Here is a 25,787-nt window from a genome sequence, read left to right as displayed (position 1 = left end):
AAAAAAAATCTCTCTTTAAGAACTAATGTTCAATAGTACTCCTTATAAATAGTAGTACGGTATTGTGTTAATATACGATGTATGTGAAAAAAATTCAAGTCACTTGCATATATCCTTTATGTGTATTAATTCCCAGAAAAAAAGACGTTTAAAAAACTAACATAAGAAAATCAAGAAAATGAAATTCGATCCGGTAAAGAAAGAAAAGGTCACCGTATTTTTATATATGTGAAGAAATACGCGTTTGACCTGACCTCGTAGTGGAACTCGTCGACAGCCATCAGAGACTGTTGCAAACTTGCAGCACAATAAAAACACAAAACCAACAACAAAAAACCCAAAACCACCACACTTTCGAGCCATCTCTCTCTCTCCCTCCCTCCCTCATCCTTCCCACCCACCCCCTTCCCCTTCTTGGGGGCGCCCTAAGCCAACGTTGCGTCCGCCTAAACCATTCATCTCCGAGTTTCTGCAACTTCTCTACCAGACCTGCCACACACATACACATAGCACGAAGCACATAGCACATTACCCAATTCACATCTCCAATCTTCTTCCTCTCAAGATATAGAGAACCCGATTCCAGACACCAAAACAAGAAAACCCATTTGTCTAGTTTGATCCAATCTGTGATTTTTCGGTCAGACATTTCATCAAACACTTTTGTGTCCCTGGTCCGCCGTGCCAGCCATGGCGGACATAGTGAAGCAAATCTTGGCGAAACCGATCCAGCTCGCTGACCAAGTCACGAAGGCCGCCGACGAGGCCAGTTCGTCTAAGCAGGAGTGCTTGGAGCTGAAATCCAAGACTGAAAAGCTGGCGGGGTTGCTCCGGCAGGCGGCGAGAGCCAGCTCCGACCTCTACGAGCGCCCGACTCGGCGGATCATCGACGAGACAGAGCAGGTACTCGACAAGGCTTTGTCTTTGGTGCTCAAATGCCGCGCCAACGGTATCATGAAGCGAGTCTTCACCATTATCCCGGCTGCCCAGTTCCGGAAAATGTCGTCGCAGCTTGAAAACTCCATTGGCGACCTGTCGTGGCTGCTCCGGGTGTCGGCTCCGGCTGATACCCGGGAAGACGGGTACTTGGGGCTGCCTCCGATCGCAGCAAACGAGCCAATTTTGTGCTTCATTTGGGAGCAGATTGCGATTTTGCATACTGGGTCGGTTGAGGACCGATCCGATGCGGCAGCTTCACTCGTTTCGCTTGCTAGGGACAATGATCGGTACGGGAAGCTGATAATTGAGGAAGGTGGAGTCGGACCCTTGTTGAAATTGGTCAAAGAGGGCAAACCAGAAGGTCAAGAGTACGCCGCGGAGGCACTCGGGCTGCTCGGCCGTGATCCGGAGAGCGTGGAGCACATGATTCACGCCGGTGTGTGCTCAGTGTTTGCCAAAATCCTCAAAGAAGGTCCGATGAAGATGCAAGCAATGGTGGCCCAGGCCGTGTCGGAGCTTGCAGGTCACTACCCCAAATGCCAGGATCTTTTTGCACAGCATAACATCATTCGGCTGCTGGTCAGCCATCTTGCTTTTGAAACTGTTCAGGAGCATAGTAAGTATTCTATTACCTTCAACAAAGCTACATCGATTCATGCTGTTGTGGTGGCAACCAATAATTCGAATGCCAATAACCATTCGAACAAGGCGGGTGAGGAGGATGAGAAGCTGGGTTACAGTCACATTCCTCATCCGTTGGGTAATCAAATCCCGAGTCTGATGCACAATGTTGTTGCCAGTACCATGGCAATGCATGGCGGGTCGAAGCTTCCTCAACACCAAGCTATTGGTGGGAGTCAGACCACCAATGCCAACGGCAACGGCAATATCAACGGAAAGCAGAATCCTCAGCACCAACAGTCTCACCATCATCATAGTCATTCCGGGACTAACATTAAGGGGAGGGAATTGGAAGACCCTGCCATCAAGGCCAACATGAAAGCAATGGCGGCCAGAGCTCTTTGGCAGCTAGCCAAGGGGAACTCGCCTATTTGCCGCAGTATCACGGAGTCCAGAGCACTGCTATGTTTTGCAGTGCTCTTGGAGAAGGGCTCCGAAGATGTTCAGCTCAATTCTGCGATGGCGTTAATGGAGATTACAGCGGTAGCGGAGAAAGATGCTGAGTTGAGAAAATCAGCCTTCAAGCCTAATTCTCTGGCTTGCAAGTCAGTGGTTGATCAACTTCAGAAGATTACTGAGAAAGCTGATGCAGATTCAGACCTCCTGATTCCATGCATCAAAGCTATTGGGAATTTGGCAAGGACGTTTAGGGCAACTGAGACGAGAATGATTGGCCCGTTAGTGCGGCTTCTCGATGAAAGAGAGGCTGAGGTTACCAGGGAGGCTACCGTTGCCCTCTCAAAGTTTGCCTGTACAGACAACTATCTTCATCTCGACCATTCCAAGGCAATAATAAGTGCAGGTGGCGCTAAGCACTTGATCCAGCTTGTGTATTTCGGGGAGCAAATTGTTCAAATTCCCGCATTGGTTCTCATGTGCTATATTGCACTTCATGTACCCGACAGCCAAGAACTTGCCCAGGCTGAGGTGCTATCGGTGCTCGAATGGGCTTCCAAGCAATCAAATATGACCCAAGATGAATCGCTCGAAATGTTGTTACAAGAAGCTAAGAGCAGGTTGGATCTTTATCAGTCCAGGGGCTCCAGGGGATTCCATTGATTCAATCACAAGGCAAAGTGGTCTTCGGTCTTCCCATGCCTGAAACAATAAGGAAAACATTTCATTCTTTTGTCTCTGTTTTTATGATTCTCATTGAGTGTACATACTATGTAATTTACAGCTTTCTCAGTCAAATTAAAATCTTCTTCTCAATTTTAGCATGCCCGAGTTTTGATTTTATGCTAAAGATGGTTCTTCTTCGCGTTATCTGAAGATTTACTGACAACTTTAGCTTATAAAAGGACAGTTTTGAGATAAACACCACGCCGTAAAACTAGATTCACTTCAATACTGTTCATCTGATTACATCAGTTACTCATTTCAAATCGGAATGCAGAAGTAAAAAGATTATCTGCAATGTACCTCTACAACCTTAATACTCATCTATTTTAACTCATGCGAAAGGGAATTTTACGGTGTCGTGATTGAAGAGAGAATGAGGAGAACGACGATATATGAGAGAAAACAAGAGTGGCTGAAGATGAGATGAAAGAAAATTGGTTACGGTGGTTTGGACATGTGAATCGAAGACTTATTGATGTTGCGATTATAAAATGCAATCGCAAAAGAAGTAGAAGAAGATCTAAAAAGACTTGAAAAAAGACTTTAAAAAAAAATATGAGTATTTAGACCGAGAAAGACTTGGAAAGAGACTTAAAGAAAAAAATATGAGTACTTAGAGCTAACAGAAGAATTGGCGTAAAATCGAGCACAATGGTATTCTAGAATTCATACAACTGACTTTATTTAGTGGGATAAAACTTTGTTGTTGCTGTTGAATGATTGAAGAGTAAAAAGAATATCTGCACTATCCATATCTGCAAGAGCTTGCATAATCAGAAAGACTGCAACTTATCAGAAAACCATGTCACCGATCACGGATTCACTTGTGAAACTGTTAGTAAGACAAGCACCATCAGGAACCTTACGTAAGCAGTAGCTCTTGTTCGGGTAACTAATGTGAGTAGCAGCTGACGAGTGACTTTCCTCCAGTCATCGGAACTGCTCGTTTTCTGAACCAAAATATGGTAAAGAAAGTAAAAACACACTGTCTCCAAGCCAAATACAACCTACAATTATGAAATTCTATGCAAGTAGAGAGTGTATTTTCAATGTATTGGCAAGTAGGCGATACGAATACCAGCTAGGCGACAATCTACATTAGCTTGACAAATTTGATGTAACTAAACACAACTAGTTCACTTTTTTGACAAATGAATAGATCAATTCAATAATATGTACACAGGATGAGAATGACGATGAAAATTTTAACGAAAAGCTTTCGGTACTGTTCATTTTAACGAAAAACCATATTTTTACATTAAAAAGTCAATCTTGATACTATTCACTTTGCCCTTTAATTTTGATCTTATCGTTAAAACTCAAAGTTTTCAAATCATTTTCATTAGTTTTTCCAATGATTATAAGCATAATTTATTTCCCATGAATTTGGATGAATTTGCAACAACCATGGTTTTTGGTCATTGAATCCTTATTTTTCGATAGCATTCAAAGAACGACACATGTGGTGGAGACAAATTAACCATATACAGTAGGAATATAACAATTGATTAGGAGCTCAAGATGACAATTCTACTCTTGATGTCGTGAGCAAACCATCTTCTTCATCTCGATGGGTCTAACTTCCATCACCAATAAAATCTTCCAGCATGTTGAAGACATCTTGAATAGCTCCGATGGATTGGACGCCAATTTGTCATCTAAATAATGATGGCGTTTGAATCCATACACATACGGTATTTGATCCTTCGTAAAAACAGCTAACCAGGTATTTCACGAAGGACATACCCATCAACATTTAGCTGTTTTTACGAAAGACCAAACATTGCGCATGTATGGAGTCCTGGCAAATTGACATCTAGTGCACCGGAGCAATTTACAAAGGCAAAGCTCCAAATCGGCAAATCCTTAGCCGGCCCATATATCCTTGCGGGTATCGATATACGTGAATTGGGACGTCAAAACAAAACCAATAAGCAGTGGAAGGTCAGTAGTGCACCCTAGATACTGACCCACTTTTTCTGTTTCATATGTAGACCCTAAAACCCTAGCCAGTAACCCTATACTAGGGGAATCAGCAAGAATGGGGAACTGTGTCGGAGGAGGATCTGCAGAACGTGATGCGAATCTCCATTTCAACTTTTACTCGAAGGTATCTTTCTATTTATCAAGTAACAACTTCTACAACAAGTAATATTTTATTACAGACTTACTATTTATCACAACTATTAACCAACTGTTTAGTGACACGTGGTACATCACGTTTTTTTATATAAGTGGTGGTAAAATTTATTTTTTTAAGTTATTAACTTTTTAACACACATATTTCATCATTTATATAGTCATACATAGTATACCACCTCGTGTACTACTCATTCTAAAAAATCTCTCCTCTTATAGGCTGTCTGATGGCCTAACAACTTAACAAATAATTCGTATTAACAACAATAACAATGGGTGTCTTTGGAAGGAAAAAAGAGAACAAAAATATGAAATTATTTTAAGAAAAAATTCTAGGAATGTTAGAGATGTAAATGTAATACTCTTAGATTCTTGTATTGTAAAATTATTTATTTGATAAAAAATTAGTCTATAGTATTTTTCTTCAATAACACAGGAAAAAAAAAGTGTGGATGTGTATAAGACATGTATTATTAAAAATAAAAATGTGTTGAAAAGCCAATGTAAGGTGCACTAATTAGTCAAAATATCGCAGCCGCTATGTAATGTAATCATGGTCTCGTTATATCATGAGATGACCAAGTGACAAAAAGATCACAAAAAGTAGCCTACCGCTCCGTCACAATGGTTTATTTTCACATATCTCTAACAGCGAATCTTGATGTCAAGTTATTGATCAAATTTGAAGCAATCTATGATTATAGTAAAATGATTCAGTTTTCTTCCACAAAGTTTACATAGATATAAGCAAAATGATTCAGTTTTCTTCACTTTTCGGCAATGTTTTAAAAGACATGCCCCGAGGCGCGCCTAGACGGCTTTGGAGGCAGGGTGGGAATGATAACGCCTTTACCCAGTGGGAGTGGGCGAAAACTTGCCGAGGCGAGACTAGGTGGCTAAGGCATGCCTAAAGGTGGTTGGCGGGCGTTCCCAGATCCATCCGCGACCCAAAATTGAAGTCGACTGCTTTGTTTTCAAGCTCTGCCATCTGGGTTTAGGGTTGCAAGTTGTGCGGCATCTTCACGAGGAAGACGACCGTGAAGAAGAAGAGGGATTTTTTTGTTTTTTTTTAAAGACTTGGTCCAAAACAACGTTTTGGACAAAGTCTTTAATTTTTTTTTTAAATAACTTGGCCCAAAATGACGTCGTTTTGGCCAAGTCTGTTTTCCTTTTATTTTTAAAACCCCAAGAGTCCTTGTTTCCTCTGTTTTTCTCAACAGTCCTCTATTATTTAAGGTCCCGTAAGGCTTTACCTCACGCCTAGGCTGGGCTATCCCTTGAACGCCTCGCCCACGCCTCACGCTTTTAATACATTGTTTTTCGGTACATGCAGTGCTATGTATAGCATATGAGGCAATGCAGTTTTCTTGCTCGGACGTTTTCCATGTCGCCGTCAATCCAACGTTTGAGGAGATCGTACGTGCCTAGGGCGGCCAAGTCATAGCTCGATCTGGATACTCAGAGATGAACATCTTTGACAGTCTTGGCCTCGAATTTGAGCTATATGATGCATCCCCGCCCGTCGTCCTGCTTGGATATCGCAAAGGCCGTGTCCAAAGCCTTTGCAACTCGGCCGGCTAGTTGGATCGGCTTCGCAAACATTTTCTTCACCCTGTCCTCCATAGCATAAAAAATTGGATTCAAACCAAATCAAAAGAGTTTATTGATTCTGAATTCTGACTATACTGGACCAGGCTTGGATCAAACTCATTTGGGTCCACTTGGCTCTCATGTGAACCTGGTCCAATATCAATGCCGGAAGCCTAGTCTGCTACTCATGGGCGCATAGCCCAAAATTCTAATTTTTTGTTTTTTTTGTTTTTTGTTTTTTTTTTTTTTTTTTTTGTGAAAATGTTTTTTCTTCTTCGTGTGGTCAAAATGTGAAATTTGGTTAAACCCCCGGACGGTGAACTTAAAATTTCTAATTTACAAGTGAATAAGAATAACACTAAATCGTAGTACTAGTCACAAGAATATAGCATTGTTGAATATCATGTGTACAATAGCATGTCATTTAGAAATTTTTAGGAAAATAAACCAAAATTTTAAACAATTTGTCATACCAACTTTTAGAAATCATTAATTTGTTATCTCTCCACTTTGAATTCTGGACCTCAACATCCTGCTGCTCATGGTGTTTCACGATCAGTATTGGAAATGAACGGAGAAGTGGTGGAATACCTTCCTTATTTATTGCGGGTTGGTTATTCGTCAGCACGAGTTTAGCTTACGATGTATTTGGAAGCCCTCGCCCAAACGAGTATTTTACAGAAAGAACTCTATTAAGTTTTCTATCCAATATTAGTCATGTGTCTCACACATGACTTGTGTTTAGGGTTATTTCGATCATTTTAATGTCTTACTTTCCTTTTATTAAGTTGTATTCGACAAAAAACTATAGGATTTCTCAAGCAATAGAACAATATTTTTGATATGATAGCAATGAAATGATCATGCAATGCACTATCTTCTGATTATTCCAAATATGTAATCATACACAAGTGGGAGTTTGCATTTTAGCATGTCACAAAGACATAATTTCATACGAACTCTATAAATGAGAAACAGGTTGACGTTTGGTGCTATAAATGGAGCTTATTCGCTAAAGACAAATAAAAAATTTAAGTGTTTGTACTAAAGAAAAGTAAAAAACTTGTGAAAAATGTTAAAATGACCTAAATAACCTCGAACACAAGTCATGTGTGAGGTACGTGACTTATATTGGATGGAAAACTTAACGGAGTTAGGGTGAGATGACAAATTAATCATTTTGTAAAGTTGGTATGACAAATTACTTAAAATTTTAGTTTATATGACAAATTGAAAATATGAACAAGTTCATATGACATTTTAAAATTTTTCCCTTAAAATAATTACGTATATGTATAGAGATACAAAAATTGTAAAATGACATGTAGATTAAGTATCAAAACATAATGAGAACACGGAGATCAAACATATAATGAGTGTCCATCTAAGAGCCATTTAGTACTACGGTTTAGTAGTATTCCTCGTCACTTATAAGTGAGAGGTCTTAGGTTCGATTCTCGCCTAAGACGGATTTGAACCACATTATTATTGCTAGTCCATTTTGAAACTTAGCCCGCCCCCTGCCCCTTAGTCTAATTAATATCGTTTGTTAAAAAAAAAAAATATTATGGATGTCCATCCAAGTATTGAACAAGTCTCTTTCAATTTATTGAAAAAATAAAATACAAATGAAAATTATCTATTTTCTGTTTAAGTGAGAGTTGCAACTTAGGTGGGTCAAGGCCTGGCGCCTAGGCAAGTCTAGATACTCCTTAAATTTCAAATTTCTAATGATTAACCGGGATGGTAATCAACCGCCTAGTACCTAGGTAGCATTAGGCGGGTGTTTTAGAACAATGGTGCAAAGTAGTTATGTTGTGTAACAATACACTTGTATAGTATGTGACCAAAAGTCACTATCATCTTTTGAGAGGGGTCTCAGTCCATACTAAATACAACAAAGCTTGGGTAGTGCACTCTTTGTGAATCAAAAAATCAAAGTTCGGGTGAGAGTCATACATTACACAAAAGACTTATCCTTACATCTGCCACTGCGTTGCCCTCAAATCTCTACCACCTATCTTTAATCCAAAACCCACCAAAAAGATCCCACATTTCACACAATTCTCTCATAAAACATCGAACTTTTGCTACTCTTTTATTTCTTCTCCCTGTTCCTCCTCAGCATTTTAACTCCACAGCCATGGCTGCAGCTGTAACTGCTGCTGTCTCCTTCCCCTCCTCCAAGTCCTCCGCCCTCCCCACCAGGACCTCCATAATCTCACCTGACAGAATCACCCTAAAAAAGGTACAAATTCCTAGCCCTGGTAAATTAATCACTTGGGACCAAGTTTGAGTTCCGCTTCATGTAGCTTTAGATGAAATTAGTGTAGAATATCGCCTTGTACGAAACAAAGTTTTGTGACAAGGGGGGTTGTTTGTTTCTCCAGGTTCCTTTGTACAACAACAATGCTGGCGGGAGAGTGGCTTTGATCAGAGCCCAGGTGACCACCACCGAGCCTGCTCCACCTGCCAAGGTTGTGAAGGAATCCAAGAAGCAAGAAGAAGGGGTTGTTGTCAACAAATTCAAGCCCAAGAATCCCTACACTGGCAGAGTCCTTCTCAACACTAGGATCACTGCTGATGATGCACCTGGTGAGACGTGGCACATGGTCTTTAGCACTGAAGGTATGTTCGAGTCCCAATTCTTTAGGAAATATGCATACATAGAACCGGTTATAAATTTTTACATGCCGCTTGTTGTATGTTTAGTGTATCTTAGTTTTATTTTTGCTTAAAAGTTTATAACCAGTTCTATCTGTGCATATTTCCTAGTTTGTTTTCCGTATAGAGAAAAAATGCCTAATACGGTTCTATTTGCTTGTAGGAGAGGTGCCCTACAGAGAAGGGCAGTCCATTGGAGTTATTCCAGACGGTATTGACAAAAATGGGAAGCCTCACAAGCTGAGGTTGTACTCAATCGCCAGCAGTGCCCTTGGTGACTTTGGAGACTCCAAAACTGTGAATTTTTACACTTTTCCAATTAAATGTTGAATCAATTGGATTTTATGCTCATGTTATTTAACGAATTGGTGTGAATCTGCTGGCATTTTTGACATGCAGTATTGCCGCTTTAGGCTATTAGTAAACACGTTTTACTGATCCAAATTTTTCCATCTTTGCTTCAAATTTGATGGTGGTTTTGTCTGCATCTGATTGCCTCCATCCAGGTTTCTCTTTGTGTGAAACGTCTTGTGTACACCAATGACGCAGGCGAAATTGTTAAAGGAGTGTGTTCAAACTTTTTGTGTAAGCACATATATCCCTAGTTCTGATTAAATTATTTCATGAGGCAATTCGATTAAGAATAAACATAGGCTGTGTTCGGCTTCTATTGGGAAACGATTTGTTTGTTGTAGTAGTTCGAATTCTAGGTTGAATAGGCCGGCTGGTGCATCTTGGTGTAAATTTTCTCTGTTTCAGGTGACTTGAAGCCTGGGAGTGATGTCACGATCACTGGACCAGTTGGGAAAGAAATGCTTATGCCAAAGGATCCTAATGCAACAATCATCATGGTATAAATACTTGTCAGGTTATGTATTTAGGAAGAAAACAGGACACTCAAATGTTTAATCCCGCATGAATAGTTCCGGTTTTCTGACATTTCTTTACTAGTGCAGCTTGGAACTGGAACTGGAATCGCTCCTTTTCGATCATTCTTGTGGAAAATGTTTTTCGAGAAGCACGAAGACTACAAAGTAAGCATCAGTACTTCTTGATTTTACCTTCAGAAAGTTTCCTGACATAGAACACTTGGCACGCAGCATACATGAAAATAACACACTCACAACACAATTTCCTCAAGTGCATATCTGATCGGTGAATCCTCATCCGTTCTTTGATTGGCCCTGTGTCTAACAAACGATCAAATTTTGACATGACGGTGTAGTTCAACGGTTTGGCATGGCTCTTCTTGGGTGTTCCTACAAGTAGCTCATTGCTCTACAAGGAGGTAAGACATGTCAAGAGTTTCTTAATTCTCAGTCAATCCTTTGCAATTCACCGAAAACTTGACTCAGTGAGAAATAATTGTGGAATACAGGAATTCGAGAAGATGAAGGAGAAGGCCCCCGATAACTTCAGGCTTGACTTTGCCGTCAGCAGAGAGCAAACCAACGAAAAGGGAGAGAAGATGTACATCCAAACCAGAATGGCTCAGTATGCAGAAGAGCTATGGGAGTTACTCAAAAAAGACAACACCTACGTTTACATGTGTGGTCTCAAGGGAATGGAGAAGGGTATTGATGACATCATGGTGTCATTGGCCGCGAAAGACGGTAAGATAATAGATTGCACCACATTTGTCGAAAAAATGTAAAATATCACATCGGAAAATTGGCAAAACAAAGTCTACTACATAGCGAACGGTTCTAATACTAATTGCACAGAAGCCTTTGCAATGAAACTCACACCTGTTGTGCTAATAGGTGGTAGTTACCGGTCCGTCTCTCTGAAATCTTGACAAGATTTTGATGGCCAAAGACTAATATTTTGTGTTTGATAAACTTTTGCAGGCATTGACTGGACAGACTACAAGAAGCAGTTGAAGAAAGCAGAGCAATGGAATGTGGAAGTCTATTAATTTCTTCTCATGTTGTGTATGTAGATAGGCAAAGGTCTTTGCATTTTTTCCCTTCAGCAATTTTTCACTCCATTGTCATACTATTATAAATGGCCACTAGAATTTTATTTCTCAAGGTGGAAATTTATACTCTTGATTTAAAAGAAGAAAATCGAATTGTCTTTTTAGTCGAGACTTGATATTTATTTTTTCATTTTAAGCAAGTAAACATCTCATAAGGTTTTATTGATTTAACCGTTTATGAAAGTAAAATAGTGAAAAAAGAGGGAAATAGGGAGTTAGGAACTTTTAGAAGATTTATCATTGCTTTAATTCTCCACACTTGGTTTTTCTACCATTGCTTTAAATTCATATCATTGTCGATGTCTTCCTTTGAAGATGTTCCATAAAGTTGCCTAATTAGGGTAATTTTTGTATCAAGTGGGACTGTGTGAGGCCGGATAAAACCAAAATATAGTAGTGCCTTTCGAAAGAGGGGATCAGAGCCCTTTTTCCTTTTTCCTCTTGACATATGATAATGGCTAGAAAGAATCGCACCAATGACCATTTGATTACGCCTTGTTTTATCATTTGACAGCACAATTGCTATTTTTCTACATTTAACAATGTAACTTACTAAAGTTATCGGTTGTCAAAAAATAAAATCTAAATTCCATTCCCTTTTATTGAAAAGAAATTCATTCCTATTCCAACCAAAGATGTTTGCCGCCAATGATAGATCTAAAAAGGGAATTCAAAATGGATTAAATAACAAGAAAAATAATTAAAAGTGTTGTAGGCATAATTTACTGAACAATTATAGAGGCCTTCCCCTTTGCGCCTTTATTTATAGTAGTTGGGAAGGTTAATTCCTTACCCTTTTAGGATTACAACTCTTAATAGGTAATCAATTCCTAATAGGAATATAAGAGATATTCCTAGATATATTAGGATTTACACAATCACATTCCTAATCTAATAGGACCACAACATTCCCCCTTGAGTCTGTAAATACTCAAGTAAATGACGCATGAGGTCTTCAGCGATGAAGTAAGTATAGTTGATGAAATTGTCGACACAATGACCGAATGCGAGTCTCAAATCAACGGAAGAATGCATAAAAAAGTAAAACTCACAAAACCTCGCTATGGTAAAACCCAAGGTGGGAGAAAAACCCATAAACTAAGGAGAAAAGCAATAAGTTGCATTAAGTCAAAAGTATAAGTCTTCTGGACGCAAGTAGAAGAGCTCACAAGGGTATGATCAGCTCAGGATGGGTGCCTCGTTAAACCCTAGTTACGTAGCAAAAACCCAATAGGAAAAATGCTCCTAATCGTAGGGAAAAAGAGTACATTAAGATCAAGTGAGTATAATTCTGGATACTCCCCCAGAGTTTGACAGAACTTCCAAATGAGAACTACAAGCATTGCATATGATAGTTAGGCATACCAATTCCTCATACAAACTTCTGGAAGGTTGACTTTGGCAATGACGTCTTGTAAAGGTAGGCAAGGTTGTCTGGGATCGGTTCGCATGACTTCAATCTCTAGATGTTTTGTTGATGTAGATGTAGATGCAATATATCCTGGCCTTTGTTGACGTATCATATCTTGGTTGGGTGGATATATTTGGCATAGTCTTCATAGATCGTTGTTGGGACTCAACGATGGATGAAAACATCAAGTACTTCGAATATGCTCAACAAGAACTCCTAACCATGTATCAATTGTGGCGTAGTGAAGTAAGGTGAGTCTTCAAACAATTCGAAGATTTCGCAACTAAGGTCATATCATTGACCTTCAAGATATTGTGATATCCCTAACGATAAAGACATAACCATTCAGGGATTTTGCCTTGTGCGGGTTTGATAAGTAACCTGCATAACAAACAAGGCAAGCATCATTCCGAGGATCAGGGGGTTGGATCTGCTCGAGATGCGTCGAGATTTGATTTGCCCAAATTCATAGTACCTTCAGGGTACGTCTTTAATACCAATTCAATGGTTATGTGTAGGCGCGGTGCTACATTTTTACCAATAGATCAACAGCGAATGAGATGTCCTGTCTAAATAAATACAATGAGCTAAGTACAACAAAGCGCAAAGTTGAACTTAGATATGGAATTTTAGATTCCGTAACCTCTTCAAGGATCTCATTTGCATAAAACGTATGGACGATCAAAGGTATACTCAAAAGTGATACTTTCGGGGTGTTGTTCGACTAGTAGACCAAAACATCGTCAGAACAATGCTTCAACTTCAGGTCAAGGCATAAACGAGTTGTCCTAAGATCCTTCATCTCAAATTCCATCTTCAGGTGCGACACAGTTTTCTCAAGCTCTTCCAGAGTCTTAGTGAGATTCGTGTCAACGACATAAACTATAACTCTAGAAATTCGGAATAAGACTTCATAGTTTAACATGCAAGGGCATAATTTATTCCTGACTAATCATATAATCACTTAGACTGGTATACCACATCCGTCGGATTGTAAGTGAACGCCTCAAATAAGTTAAGAGGGTGTTCCGTGGTTTTGGAAGTATTTGAACCAGTCTAGGTAATTCTTCGGGAACTTACATGTAAATCTCTGTATCTATATCCCCATGGAGAAACACTAACCACATTTCATAATGCTACTATCAATCACAGGATGTTTTAAGAGAAACCTTGCACCATAAAGCGTGCATCATATCGCACTATTTCATTCATCTTATAATGCGTCATTTCCCACTTGTAACACAATAGGGGTACCTTGGGCAGTGTAGGAACGATAGGTCCAAAACACACTTTGGTAAGGAATTTGACCTGGATTGTAATTTCAGTTGTCGAATCAGTTCTACGTTGTCACTTAATCAATGGAACACGGTTTGATATCGTTGCTTTTCATTTATGTCGGTAGCTACCATATAAGTGAAAACATCATTGATGGTAATCTCATTTCAATTCGATTTTCTCATCCAAACTAGTATACTGGACCAAGAACTTCAAGTCTCAGGAGTAATCCGGATTAATCTCATGAGATGGAAATGATTTAAGACAGTGATAGAGTATAGATTCATTTTTGCGCCGTGTCTTCCTCTTCTATGGAAGTGAATCCTACAAACCGAGTGATCTGTTGTGCTTCAAGCCAAGACAGATTGATTGGCTATCCACCGGTGTACCAAATCGTCTAATAGAGATGTCACACCCTCTAGGGATGTTAACTCAACGTCCATTAAGTACGTCTATCCTTGCAGGCATCCATCTAGACGAAAGTAGATTCTGTAGGATTGAGGTTCGGGAATATTATCCCTTATTCTTGAAGTTTTAAGTCTTGGGTGCCAAAGATCATGCTTCAGGCATAATGCCACACCTTGGCCAGCCTTGATTCTACCATATGTTGTAAAAACAAACTCGAAATTGGATTGTGAAAGAGACAGACCCCGAATTGAGTTCAATAGGCTCCAGCCGAAGATGAAGGGTTCTGTTCGGTAGGTCTCTGCCGAAGCAGAGTAGTATTGTTCGGTGCACCTCTGCCGAAGCAGAGCATGCCCTTTGGTGCATCCTTGCCAAAGCAAGGCATCAACATTCGGTAGGTTTTGACCGAACTAGGTCGGGCCATTCAGTAGACTCCAGCTGAACTGGGTCTATACCTTTCTCTCACGTTTATGGTAGTAATCAGATCCAAGAATTTGGTAAACTTCCACTTTCTACACTGCTGCCTCAAGAGGGAGTTAGAAACATGGAATGACGAGAAAAAGTATTCTCCAGTCAAAATTCTATCGGATTTATAAACTTCAAAATTGTACTTATTCATGGACGCAATCATGATGTGCTTTGGGCAATATTTTTCATGATTAGATAGTCCGTAGAAGCGAGCCAAAGAGCCATGCAATCCTCGTTCGGGAGGTATTTCTGTGGGTAATGCTTCAGGCATAAGTCTTCGAATGAAGATCATGGCGGAGGCTTATTCAACTCTTCCTTGCCATTGTTGGCTTCAATGGTTTCTCAACTACTTGATAGTCAAGTGGAGATTCACGTTTTGTACCCACATGAAATGGTTTTTATTAGAAACTTCCAAATCAAGGAAAATCAAACTTGTGACGATTCGACAATCCACTAAATTGGAAAGAACAAGATTGTGATTGATGCTACTGGAGTGAATCATCCATAAGCATCAAAGTTAGAACATTTGAATTCTAAGACATGGTTTTCATGAAAAACGTCGGGTTTTCATGGGTGTATTATTTTATGAAAATTGTGAGTTTTAAAGGCACTAAATTTGAAACTACATGTTCAATTTATTTTATGAATGTTTATTTTATAAAAGAGAGGTTCCTGCAAGAACATATAATGCAATATGCTAATTTAAGTGTAGTGGATTTGAGTTTCTTCAAGAACTCAAGTGTGAGCGTTTGGGGACTACGAAAGGATGTCACACTTCAAAGAAGATAAATAAATTATTGGATCGTTAATGTCCAAAAGTGATCTTCAAGTCAATAATTTCGGATTCATTATCAGATTAATGGACTGTAGGTCATTTTTAATTAATTCAATAGATCAGGACCAAACAAGGTCGATCACAGAAGCAAAATTTTTTATAACATTCGGGTTAAAATTAGTTAGAATGCTAAATAATAGTATTGGGTCGAAAAAACATAGCCCAAAAAAATTTGGGCTCCAGTTGGCTGCAAAAGGCAGCCCACGGGTGGTTGCAGGCCACAGGCCAACTGCACAGAGTATGCCCAGTAGCCAAGGCTACTGGTATTGGGAAAAAGGGGCCCGTGGGACAAGGCCAGTCGAAGCAGGCTTGTGGGCTAGCACACGGAAGGCCTAACCAAAGCTGGAGCCTTGTTATTGGACTGGGGGAAGAAACCCAGCCTATTGGGCTGGTTGATTGGTTGCGGGCCGGGGCAAAAAATAAAGCCTAGCAAGAACAGAGGGTTGCTGGCGGGTCAGGCCAAGCTGTAGGTGGGCTCGGGGCTTCACGCCCGTCGAAACATACCCCAGGCCGAAGCTTGGTTGCTGCGTGTAGGAGCAGTAAACCCAAAGGGCTGCTACGGTGGTCCATGCAGTTGGGCTCCAGGCCAGCGACGGTGCATGGTGTTGCCGACGATGGTGCCACGGCGGTGGTACCGCATTATGTCCAATTTTTTTTTCTTTTTTTTTTCGAAATTTCTAGGGTTTGAAAAATCCTAATATGCTTCTAATTTATTTATATTCTTTGACTCACAAATTACACGTAGCAAAAATTGGGTAATGCATGAAACGTGTGTATACAAATATATATATATATATATACATATATATATATATATCGGAAGGTAAATATAAATGTAGGGGTTCATGCATCATGCGGAATATTTTCATGCTTTTTGGTCGTTTCAAATATCTTACTTTATTTTAAGCGTACCTGATTGGTAGAAAACAACAAAAACCTTTGAATTTGTAGAAGATCATTTTCAGAAAGCCAGAATTACATTTCCAATGCGTTGTATCACGTTCAACAAAGAAAAATTAAATTGAATCAATAGCATGTATATCAATTCAATAAAATAATTAATTAACTTTAAAAAGAATGATTAAAACATAATACTCCTCTGATTGAAGAATAAACTCTTTTTAGTGTAGCGTCAAGAGTGTGTTGATAACGTATTGTAGACATAATTTCTTGAATAATTCTGAATGCCTTAGAGAGAGGGGTGCGGCAAGAGTAGAGAAAAAGAGAGAGATGTGTAATTGTGAGGTGTGTTCTATTTCACCTCATTATGCATTTATTTATAGTAGTAGGGAAGGTTAATTCCTTACGCTTTTAGGATTATAACTTTTAATAGGTAATCAATTCCTAATAGGAATATAAGAGATATTCCTAGATATACTAGGATTTACACAATCACATTTCTAATCTAATAAGATTGCAAAAAAAGAATATTTTATAGGAAAGGATTAATTTTAGAGGTTGAAGGATTGTTGTAGTACATGGAGGAGCAGCTGATCCAAGCACCTAAAAAGCTTAAAGTAAAAGAAGCCCAGGGAATTAAGAAACGGGCCTGACACGGATTAGGGTTTTCATTTTATATAAATAAAAATTAATAAAATTCTTTTACTTAGATTTGCCTTTGCCTTCACTGCAACTCTGCTCTCTCTCTCTCTCTCTCTCTCTCTAATCGGTCTCTCTCTCTCTGTTTATCGCTTTCAAACCCTCGCGTAAATCCATATCAGAATTTTAACCCTTAACCATGGCGGAGGAGAGATCGACCGGGAAGGTGCGGTGGTTCAACGACGTCAAGGGCTATGGCTTCATCACCCCCGACGACGGAGGCGAGGACCTTTTCGTCCACCAGTCCTCGATCAGATCCGACGGTTTCCGCACCGTCGCGGAGGGCGAGTCCGTCGAGTTCTTTATCGACTTCGGCGACGACGGCAAGACCAAAGCCGTCGATGTGACAGGACCTAATGGCGCGCCGTTGGTCGGTAACAAGAAGGAGAACTTCGGTCGCTCTGGGGGCCGCGGTGGCGGTGGTGGCGGTTTTGGATTTGGAGGTGGATGGAGAGGCGGTGATAGGAGGAATGGAGGCGGTGCCGGTGGCGATGGGTGTTATAGTTGCGGCGAGCCTGGGCACATGGCTAGAGATTGCCGTCAGGGCAGTGGAGGTGGCGGAGCCGGTGGTGGTGGCTGTTTTACTTGTGGTGAGTATGGCCACGTGGCAAGGGTATGCCCTAATGGGACTAGCGGTGGTGGTGGAGGTGGCGGCGGCGGCGGTGGCGGCGGCGGCTGCTACAAGTGTGGTGCATTTGGGCATATGGCGAGGGACTGTGCTACTGGTGGAGGCGGCGGCGCTGGTGCTGGTTCTGGTGCTTGCTATAGCTGTGGGGCATATGGCCACATGGCGAGGGATTGCAGCGGCGGCGGTGATAGCAGTGCTCGTGGAGGCGGACGATATGGATTGAGCTCTGGATCAGGTTGTTATAACTGTGGGGAAGCAGGGCATTTTGCTAAGGAGTGTGCTAATCCTCCTAATCCCAACGCTTGAAGGAAATAAAAGAGGAGAGAGAGTAATAGTAAATATTCTCCTCAAGAATCTTTAATCTTTTTGTTGCTAAATCATTAGTCTTTTTAGTATTTGGGTCTCTTAATTTTGCGTTTTGGTGGGATATACATATGATGGTTTTTGCAAAAGGGATTTAATTTTTCTGATCGATGATAAGTGCCGTTGTTTGGCGAACAAGTTTTCCCCTTTCACATGCATATATGTGGTGGTTCGGCTATAGAACTAGGTGCCTTTTCATATTAATCCTTCTTATCATGTTATCGGTGACGCTCGGAGCTATTAAATTGAAAGCCTTTTATTTTGAGTGTTAACTTTGGTCTCTACTTTCGATAATTGAACAATGTGTGTGGTTTGATGATGTTCTTTTCATTGGAAATTGAATTAGACATTTTCAAATGTTGTGGCATGCTCTTGATTTTGTTTTCAACTGTGAATTTATGGTATCTCCAATGTATTGGTGTGGTGGCTTGACTTTGTTGTGTTATTTTCGGTTTGGCAGAAGTTGAATTAAATGTCTTCAATTGTCTCTAACTTTAGGCGATAGAGCTGATTATCGTCTTGTTTGCAGCCTAGCAATTGCCACTTGCTTTTCTCATTGTTGTTGATAACTTGATATTGCATTGTGTACCGGAATCCTGTTTAACTTTGCTATTTGTTACATCTTGTTGATGTTGAGAGATTAGGTGTTTCCAACATTTGGAGAAAAAGAGATGAACCACTTGCATTTTTGTTACTAGTTAATAAGGGATAGGATTTGTGATCATTGCAGTTGATGTACCCGGGAGCGAAGAGCTGATCATGATCCTTATGATCATGAGTATGCATAGGTATTCTGTTTATATACATGTGATATAATGAACTTGAGCACCTTGTCATCTGTTGTTGCTGCTGTTGCTTAAGTGATGGTGGGGGGCAGCGCTGCAAACTTAAGCAGCTTGTCGTCTGCTGTTGCTGCTGTTGCTTAAGTGATGGTGGGGGGGCAGCGCAGCAAACTTAAGCAGCTTGTCATCTGTTGTTGCTTAAGTGATGGTGGGGGGCAGCGCTGCAAACTTAAGCAGCTTGTCACCCCCATCTGGTTCTATTTGGTTCTACCCAGCAAAATCTTTTTAAGCCTTCCAGGCGAAGCGTGAGTATATCATGAGGTAAGTTGTAGCATAAGCTTTAATGGGAACTGACACGCTTGCGAACCCATTCAGTTGTGGCTTGCGTACCCCTTCAAACGTTCATGGTAGAGAAGCTTCAGACGTACATGGTGGCTGGGCTGGTTGGCATCATTGATTAGAGGTGATGACCTAGATTCTTCCACCACCGACATTAGCCATGGTGGCTAGACAACAACAGCCTCGTTGCTCATGGTGACCTAGATTCTTCCGTCGACAACATCGTTGCTCAGAGATTGTGATCTTGGATTTTGAAATTAAAAAAATTTGGGTGCAAAGGGTTGGGTCGGAAACATAGTTAGGGAAATTTCGTGCAAAGGATTGGTGCAAGATTGAAAACTTTAGTGTTGGGTGAAGTGAATTTGAGTGATTTTTCTTGCACAACTATGAAAAATTGAGGGGAAAGAGATTGGTACAAAGAAAAGGAGGGACAAAAATGGGAGAAAAGGGGAATGGGGAGGGAGTGGCGGAGAAAAAGATGAATGAAGAGATTGGAGAGGAATATAGATTAAATAATATAATATTATAGTCTTGCTTCTTAGTTCGACGATGCACCAAACGCTTCACTAAGTTAGTCGAGCTTAGTCAGTCCAGCTTAGTCCTTGAAGCTAGTTCAATCCGGTGTAACAAACGCATCCCAAGAGTTTTAGTTAGCTTGGGACATGCGTTAAAGACTTGAAGTGAATCGTTTTTCTTTCTCGACTAATCCCTGCTCATTGTTTTGTATGGATAGTGATTAGGGAATAGGGATAGTTTCTAGCTGATATAGCATTTGGAAATCTCAGATGATCTTAAATCACAGGGAGCTTTAGCTGGATGTCATATTCTTCTATTTTGACTCGTGAAGGTGCTTGAACCAGGATTTTGATTCGAGTCGCGATAGCAACGGCCCAAACCCGTTGTTTACATCTCCAAGGTATGACACTGAACATTTTTGTTTTATTTTTGTTTTGTTTAAAACGTGGGTGCCAGATAAAATTCAATGAGGGTTTTTTAAAGGCTACGTGGCTAAGCGAGTCTTGGCGGAATAACTTTTTGGACGAGTCTCGCTAGCACATCCCATTAATTAAACATAATTCTTGGTACAGCTAAATGTGAACATCTGGTCTTAATTTTGTTTCCAAATCTGATGGAGATGGATGCTTGTCATCTAATTTCACTTTCTGGGTTAACCTGAAATTGTGTTTTGAAGTGACCCAAAGAGCATGGGTTGCAGCAATTGGTAAATGTTTTGGGTCTCTGTCTGTCTGGCCCTTCAGGTTTTGGTAAATGTTTTGGGTTTCTGTCGTTCCGGCCCTTCAGGTTTCCAAGGGACGCTTACCCTTCTGTTTTTGACCCAAACCTTGGCCTCCGCTGGTTGTCAAGTTGCCAACTTGCAACGAAAGCAACGTTTGCGAGCTCGGGGTCACTGAAATTTAAGGTTGCATGTCATTTTCTAATTGATGATCTCATGTAACCCACATATTTTATATTTGTTGAAGACTAATCCACCTCTCGCCAGCTAAAATTAAATATTAGAAAATCATTATTGCCACTCGAAAATTACGAGTGTGAGGGAATCTCGAGAATGACAAGTTTGCAACCAATTTGTTCTTCCACTCACTCAGTGTAAATATATAGTTTGATGGGATTTCTTCTTTCTTGGGGAACTAAGTACAAATAGAACTTCATGGTTGCCGCTCAAAGAAGCCAAAATCATAAAACAACATAAGCACTGCCGATTTGTTCATTGTTCCCAGTCCTAGTATACGCTTCAAAACATTTTAGAAGTAAGATATTGCTATAAACTTAATGCTTTTATATGTATAGTAGTGATTACTATGTAAGAACATATTAAAAATATTTGATACTCAGCTCTTAAGCCTAAACCTACCACGATATTGCAAATTTTTTTAACAACTGTACCAACTTAGTATAAAAAATAGCGCGAAACAGCTTGAGCTTGGTATCAGGTTCAAAATTTTTAAGCTTCCTCAAACTCGGCTCGTATAAAGGCCAAGTCAAGCCTAACTTGAGCTTGAAAAAAATACATCGCATGTTTTACAAACGAAGAGTTTGATATTTGATTCCGATTACGTAACCGTGTTGCCTACACCCAAGGAGGGGAAATGATCCTCGCCAGATCTCTTTCTAGGGATTTGGTGATCTCACTCGTTCATCTTATATCATGCAGTTATAAATCATTTCAAATTTTAAAATTTAAAATTTAAAATTAAATATAAATAGTACCTAACAAAAATTGATTGCATAATATATAATGAATGGATGAGATCACGGGATTCGTAGGAAAAGGATGAGGCGAGGAACATTTCCCCCAGGGAGGGAGAAATTTTTCCAAGTGACGGGAACACCATGACACGTGGTGTTCCCTCACACATTAGGATTTGACATCTTGAATATCTTTCAATTTTATATTTCAATAAATAAATAAAACTAAATCATAATGTGTGAGGGAACACCACGTGTCATGGTGTTCCCGTCACTTGGAAAAATTTCTCCCAGGGAGGAAGACTGGTGTCAGGATTTATCAAACACGTGGCAGCTCTATAATGAATGACTCCTGTTGCTTCTGACACAGTAGTCCCAATAGTCCACGTGTAAGTAGGATATATGCTCCCTCCGTTGACTAGTCACTGGACTGATATTTTCAACTCAGATGCTGAAAGCTCATGAGTCTGGCGCCCCTACCCAATCACTCCCAAATCCAAACCAAACATGTGAATTTCTGGAGAGATTTTTCGGTGTAAGTTATAATACAAGTGGAGACATTTAAAAAAAAAAAAAAAAAAAAACTCTTTCAACTTATATAATGACATATAATGCACTTTGTATTCTTAATGCTTTGAAAAATCTCTTAATTTTTGAACACCAACTTGAATTTTTCCTAACAGATACTAACTCATTTTTTTACTTCCTACACCAACGTCTTTTGTATTCTTATTTTTCTACATTTTATTCATTTTCTACATTCTTATTTGAATTTTGCTTACAAAATTGACATCTCTCGTCGAAAATGAAGTCAAAGCCGAATCCACATTGTTGACTGCCAACTCTATTAGAGAATCTAAACATTTTTGTGATAGATATGTCACGTAACATAATAATAATCACTTATTCTAAATTAATTTAATCCGTTCAATAATCATCAAGTAATTGAATTAGACCAAAAAGTTAAATAAATTTTTGAAAATAATGACTGCCATGATAGTTAGTATTACAATAAATAGAGAGTAAATAATAACTACCATAATAAGTGGTTTAAATTCAAATCGACCAGAACGGATGAAAATGATCTTACAGGCCTCGAAAAGCCCTTTCTTCTCCCGTATGCCATTTTTCAAACATATTATCACGATGCCTTCTCTCTGCACAAGTTGCCGCCACTAAAAATAGAGACACTCAAACATCTCTGCCATCCGTGTGACAACATGGTCCTGACCCCACCAAGGCCCCACCATATTCTTATTGTCTGTCCTTTCATTTTTGATGTTTTTTTTGCCTTCTTGTTTTGTATGATCAAGATTAAATTATGTTAATATTTTATATTATTTTTTTATAAATATAATAAGATAAAAATAAATAATAATATAAAATATTGACGTGACTTAATCGTGACCACACAAACAAAAGAACACGAGAGGTACCCAAAGTGAAAGGGCAGACAATCCTTTTACCCTCTATAAAAACCCATCTCCCACATGGCCAACTGAAACAAAATCGTACAAAAAAAAACATTTCACTTCCAATGGCTTCCCATCAAGCCTTTTCATCCTTCTTATTCCTTCTCTGTCTACTTCAATCCATTGGAGTCGGTTACTCGGCGACGTTCACGATCACAAACAAGTGCACCAACACCATATGGCCGGGCATTTTGTCGAATGCAGGGACGGACCAGCTACCCACTACTGGATTCGCCTTGGGTCCTGGAGAGTCTAACACGTTCTCTGTTCCCACCTCGTGGTCGGGTAGGTTATGGGGGCGGACGCTCTGCTCCCAGGACTCAACCACCGGAAAGTTCACTTGTGTGACAGGCGACTGCGGATCTTCTGCGGTCGAATGTGCCGGCAGTGGAGCCGCTCCGCCTGCTACTCTCGCGGAGTTCACATTGAACGGCGCGGGCGGGCTGGACTTCTACGACGTGAGTTTGGTCGACGGGTATAATCTCCCCATGTTGGTGGTGGCTGAGGGCGGGACCGGAGGGAACTGCACTACCACCGGGTGCGTGGTGGACTTGAACGCCGGGTGCCCCTCGGAGCTGAAGGTGACAGCGAGTGACGAGGGCGTGGCGTGTAAAAGCGCGTGCGAGGCGTTCGGGGACCCTCAATACTGCTGTAGTGGGGCCTACGCTACGCCGGACACATGCAAGCCGAGTTCTTACTCGCAGTTTTTTAAGACTGCGTGCCCGAAAGCTTACAGCTATGCTTACGATGACGGCACCAGCACCTTCACCTGTGCTTCCGCTAATTATATCATCACTTTCTGCCCTGCTCTTTCAACAAGGTAAATATCTTTCACTTTTTTTTTTTTTTTGGCTTAATACTTTCTTGGATTTTAGAGATTTAAATCGAAATTTGACCACATTTTTCAGTGTTTTACGTAGTTAATTAGTGTTGAATAACCCACTAAACGATTGTATCTCACATTCATTTCAGCGAGCTGTATTTGTTTTGCTGTAATGGCGGGTGACATGTTAAGCCTGAGTTAGTTTTATTATAGTATGATCATTGTAAATAGTCGTAAAACAGGTCTCAAGTTCGATATTTTCTTACGAAAAAAAAGTTCTAAATGTATTATTTAGGTCATTTATAACATATTATGCAGCGTTATTGTAGCATTAAAGAATTATATAAGTGAACAAAATTAATATGCAATGTTGCCAAATTGTATGAATGATTGATGAAATTGTTTGTATGCCTAAGTTAGCGAAAATGTTTATGTTTTAATTCACAAGCTGGGTTGTGATTCGACCATTTTTGGATTGTCAGCCAAACATGTTAAGATATGGCCGTCACGTTTTTGTTTTAATAATTGACATGCATCAATACAAGCACCGTCCTTGCTTTATGATTGCAAGTAATTGGCACAACATGCAACACTTGCTAATTATTTAATTAGTATTTAATTACATTATCTTTATTATATTTATTTTTAAAATGTATTGATTTTTTAATGAATTTTTTGCGGTGGGTTTTGCAGTGTGAAGTCGTCGAATGGGCAGGTCCCTGGTGCAGTCGACGTCTCAGCTAGTTTACGGAATACGATGCCCAACTTCGTCGTTATGGCCGTCACTGTTATGGCGGCAGCTTGGCGGTTGCTGCCGCTATTTTGATTCTCTGTGGCAGATTTCACACTAAAAGTATCTCATCGGAGATCCAACCTAACAGTTCGACTGTCGAGATTACGTGGTGGACCCAAACACCTTGACATTTTCTGGAAGCCGACGCCGGAGGAAATGGGCCCCACGATTCCATCGGAGGTTACAATTTTGCTTTTGGGTTTATACGGCGTCGAGCAAAGCCTATGGTCCCATGTGTGCAACTTTAGCAATATGTGCAAACACAGACACGCTGTGATGATGTGATCCACGTCGTCTGATTATAAAAGGACAAATCGTGAGCGTTGCTTTTGCTGCCATAATCACAAGGGGTTTTCCATTTGTGTTTTCTTAATTATTGTCGATTTTCGGATTTTAGATTGTGATGTAAATAATTATATAGTAGAGGAGCAGATATAATTAGTAGCTGGAAATGTAATTCTTTTGCTGCTACATCCAACAATACGGGTTAATGTTCTTTTTTTTTAATATGTTATATGAGTTGGTATTTTAATTTTTATTATTTTTCTTTTGTTCGTGGCGTTGATGTGATTTCCAAATTGCTTTATCAGAAGTTGACTGCATATATGCCTTAATTTGTTGTCACATTCTTGTTACGAAGCATTTTATACGCATTTAATTAGTAGATTAATTGTGCTTTGTGATGCAGCATGCATCATGCCTGTTTTTGCTTGATAGTACCATGTAGAGGAGACAAATCAACTCAATACATTGTTAATATGTCTCATTAAGACCCATTTAACTTGATTTCACTTTACACTATCACCAACCCTAGCATTTGACTTCTATATGATGGCGATGTCAAATTAAATGTGTTTTATGAGTACTCACTAACAATTATGGATTAATTTACCACCTCTACTATCAGGACGTGAGATCCATGCATGAAAAATGAAAGGAATGATAAAACACGAAAGGCCGAACAAAATCTGATCATGGTGTTATTTCACACTTTTGTTTGTTGATGCCTATTTTGGTCAGCATCACAGAAGCCCGAACAAAATATGATCATAGTTTTATTTCACACTTTTGTTTGTTGACCTAAACAGTCATCAACAAAGAGCATGTTAACAATTAATTAACAAACTATCAAATATGTGTAACTAATTAAGGTTGATTCCAAAGATATGTTGAACCATCAAGTTGTAGAAGTACACTCCTTCAACCGAACAAAATGATATCCTTAAAACCCGATAAACTAGAGGATGTTATTTGATAAGTAATGTGGTAT

General features: G+C 39.8%; 4 protein-coding genes across 4 annotated transcripts; all 4 read left to right on the top strand.

Moving 5' to 3' along the window:
* The first annotated feature begins 377 nt into the window (after positions 1 to 377).
* LOC137744164 (uncharacterized) lies at positions 378 to 2,832 on the top strand. Its single transcript, XM_068484036.1, has one exon. It carries the CDS (start codon positions 691 to 693, stop codon positions 2,677 to 2,679), a length of 1,989 nt encoding a protein of 662 aa, XP_068340137.1. The 5' UTR covers positions 378 to 690; the 3' UTR covers positions 2,680 to 2,832.
* Positions 2,833 to 8,456: 5,624 nt separating this feature from the next.
* Positions 8,457 to 11,220, top strand: LOC137736122 (ferredoxin--NADP reductase, leaf isozyme, chloroplastic-like). The gene is made up of 9 exons (XM_068475452.1): positions 8,457 to 8,719; positions 8,862 to 9,099; positions 9,299 to 9,432; positions 9,642 to 9,720; positions 9,895 to 9,986; positions 10,092 to 10,169; positions 10,361 to 10,423; positions 10,514 to 10,748; positions 10,986 to 11,220. Exons 1-9 carry the CDS (start codon positions 8,615 to 8,617, stop codon positions 11,051 to 11,053), a joined length of 1,092 nt encoding a protein of 363 aa, XP_068331553.1. The 5' UTR covers positions 8,457 to 8,614; the 3' UTR covers positions 11,054 to 11,220.
* Positions 11,221 to 17,110: 5,890 nt separating this feature from the next.
* LOC137742283 (cold shock protein 2-like) lies at positions 17,111 to 18,430 on the top strand. Its single transcript, XM_068482112.1, has one exon. It carries the CDS (start codon positions 17,249 to 17,251, stop codon positions 18,041 to 18,043), a length of 795 nt encoding a protein of 264 aa, XP_068338213.1. The 5' UTR covers positions 17,111 to 17,248; the 3' UTR covers positions 18,044 to 18,430.
* A 4,526-nt stretch (positions 18,431 to 22,956) lies between these two features.
* LOC137714451 (thaumatin-like protein 1) lies at positions 22,957 to 24,711 on the top strand. Its single transcript, XM_068453666.1, has 2 exons — positions 22,957 to 23,721; positions 24,418 to 24,711. The coding sequence occupies exons 1-2, from the start codon at positions 22,967 to 22,969 to the stop codon at positions 24,548 to 24,550; spliced, it is 888 nt and encodes a 295-aa protein (XP_068309767.1). The 5' UTR covers positions 22,957 to 22,966; the 3' UTR covers positions 24,551 to 24,711.
* The last annotated feature ends 1,076 nt before the right edge of the window (positions 24,712 to 25,787 follow it).

The sequence above is a fragment of the Pyrus communis genome, chromosome 1 (assembly GCF_963583255.1).
Source record: "Pyrus communis chromosome 1, drPyrComm1.1, whole genome shotgun sequence".
Taxonomy (NCBI): Eukaryota; Viridiplantae; Streptophyta; class Magnoliopsida; order Rosales; family Rosaceae; genus Pyrus; species Pyrus communis.
This window is presented reverse-complemented; position numbering and strand designations above follow the sequence as displayed.

Coding starts and splice junctions, on each gene's coding strand:
- LOC137742283 (XM_068482112.1), top strand. CDS start 17,249: ATGGCGGAGGAGAGATCGACCGGGAAGGTGCGGTGGTTCAACGACGTC.
- LOC137744164 (XM_068484036.1), top strand. CDS start 691: ATGGCGGACATAGTGAAGCAAATCTTGGCGAAACCGATCCAGCTCGCT.
- LOC137736122 (XM_068475452.1), top strand. CDS start 8,615: ATGGCTGCAGCTGTAACTGCTGCTGTCTCCTTCCCCTCCTCCAAGTCC. Junction 9,433..9,641: donor ACTTTGGAGACTCCAAAACT/GTGAATTTTTAC, acceptor GCCTCCATCCAG/GTTTCTCTTTGTGTGAAACG. Junction 10,170..10,360: donor AGAAGCACGAAGACTACAAA/GTAAGCATCAGT, acceptor ATGACGGTGTAG/TTCAACGGTTTGGCATGGCT.
- LOC137714451 (XM_068453666.1), top strand. CDS start 22,967: ATGGCTTCCCATCAAGCCTTTTCATCCTTCTTATTCCTTCTCTGTCTA. Junction 23,722..24,417: donor TGCCCTGCTCTTTCAACAAG/GTAAATATCTTT, acceptor TGGGTTTTGCAG/TGTGAAGTCGTCGAATGGGC.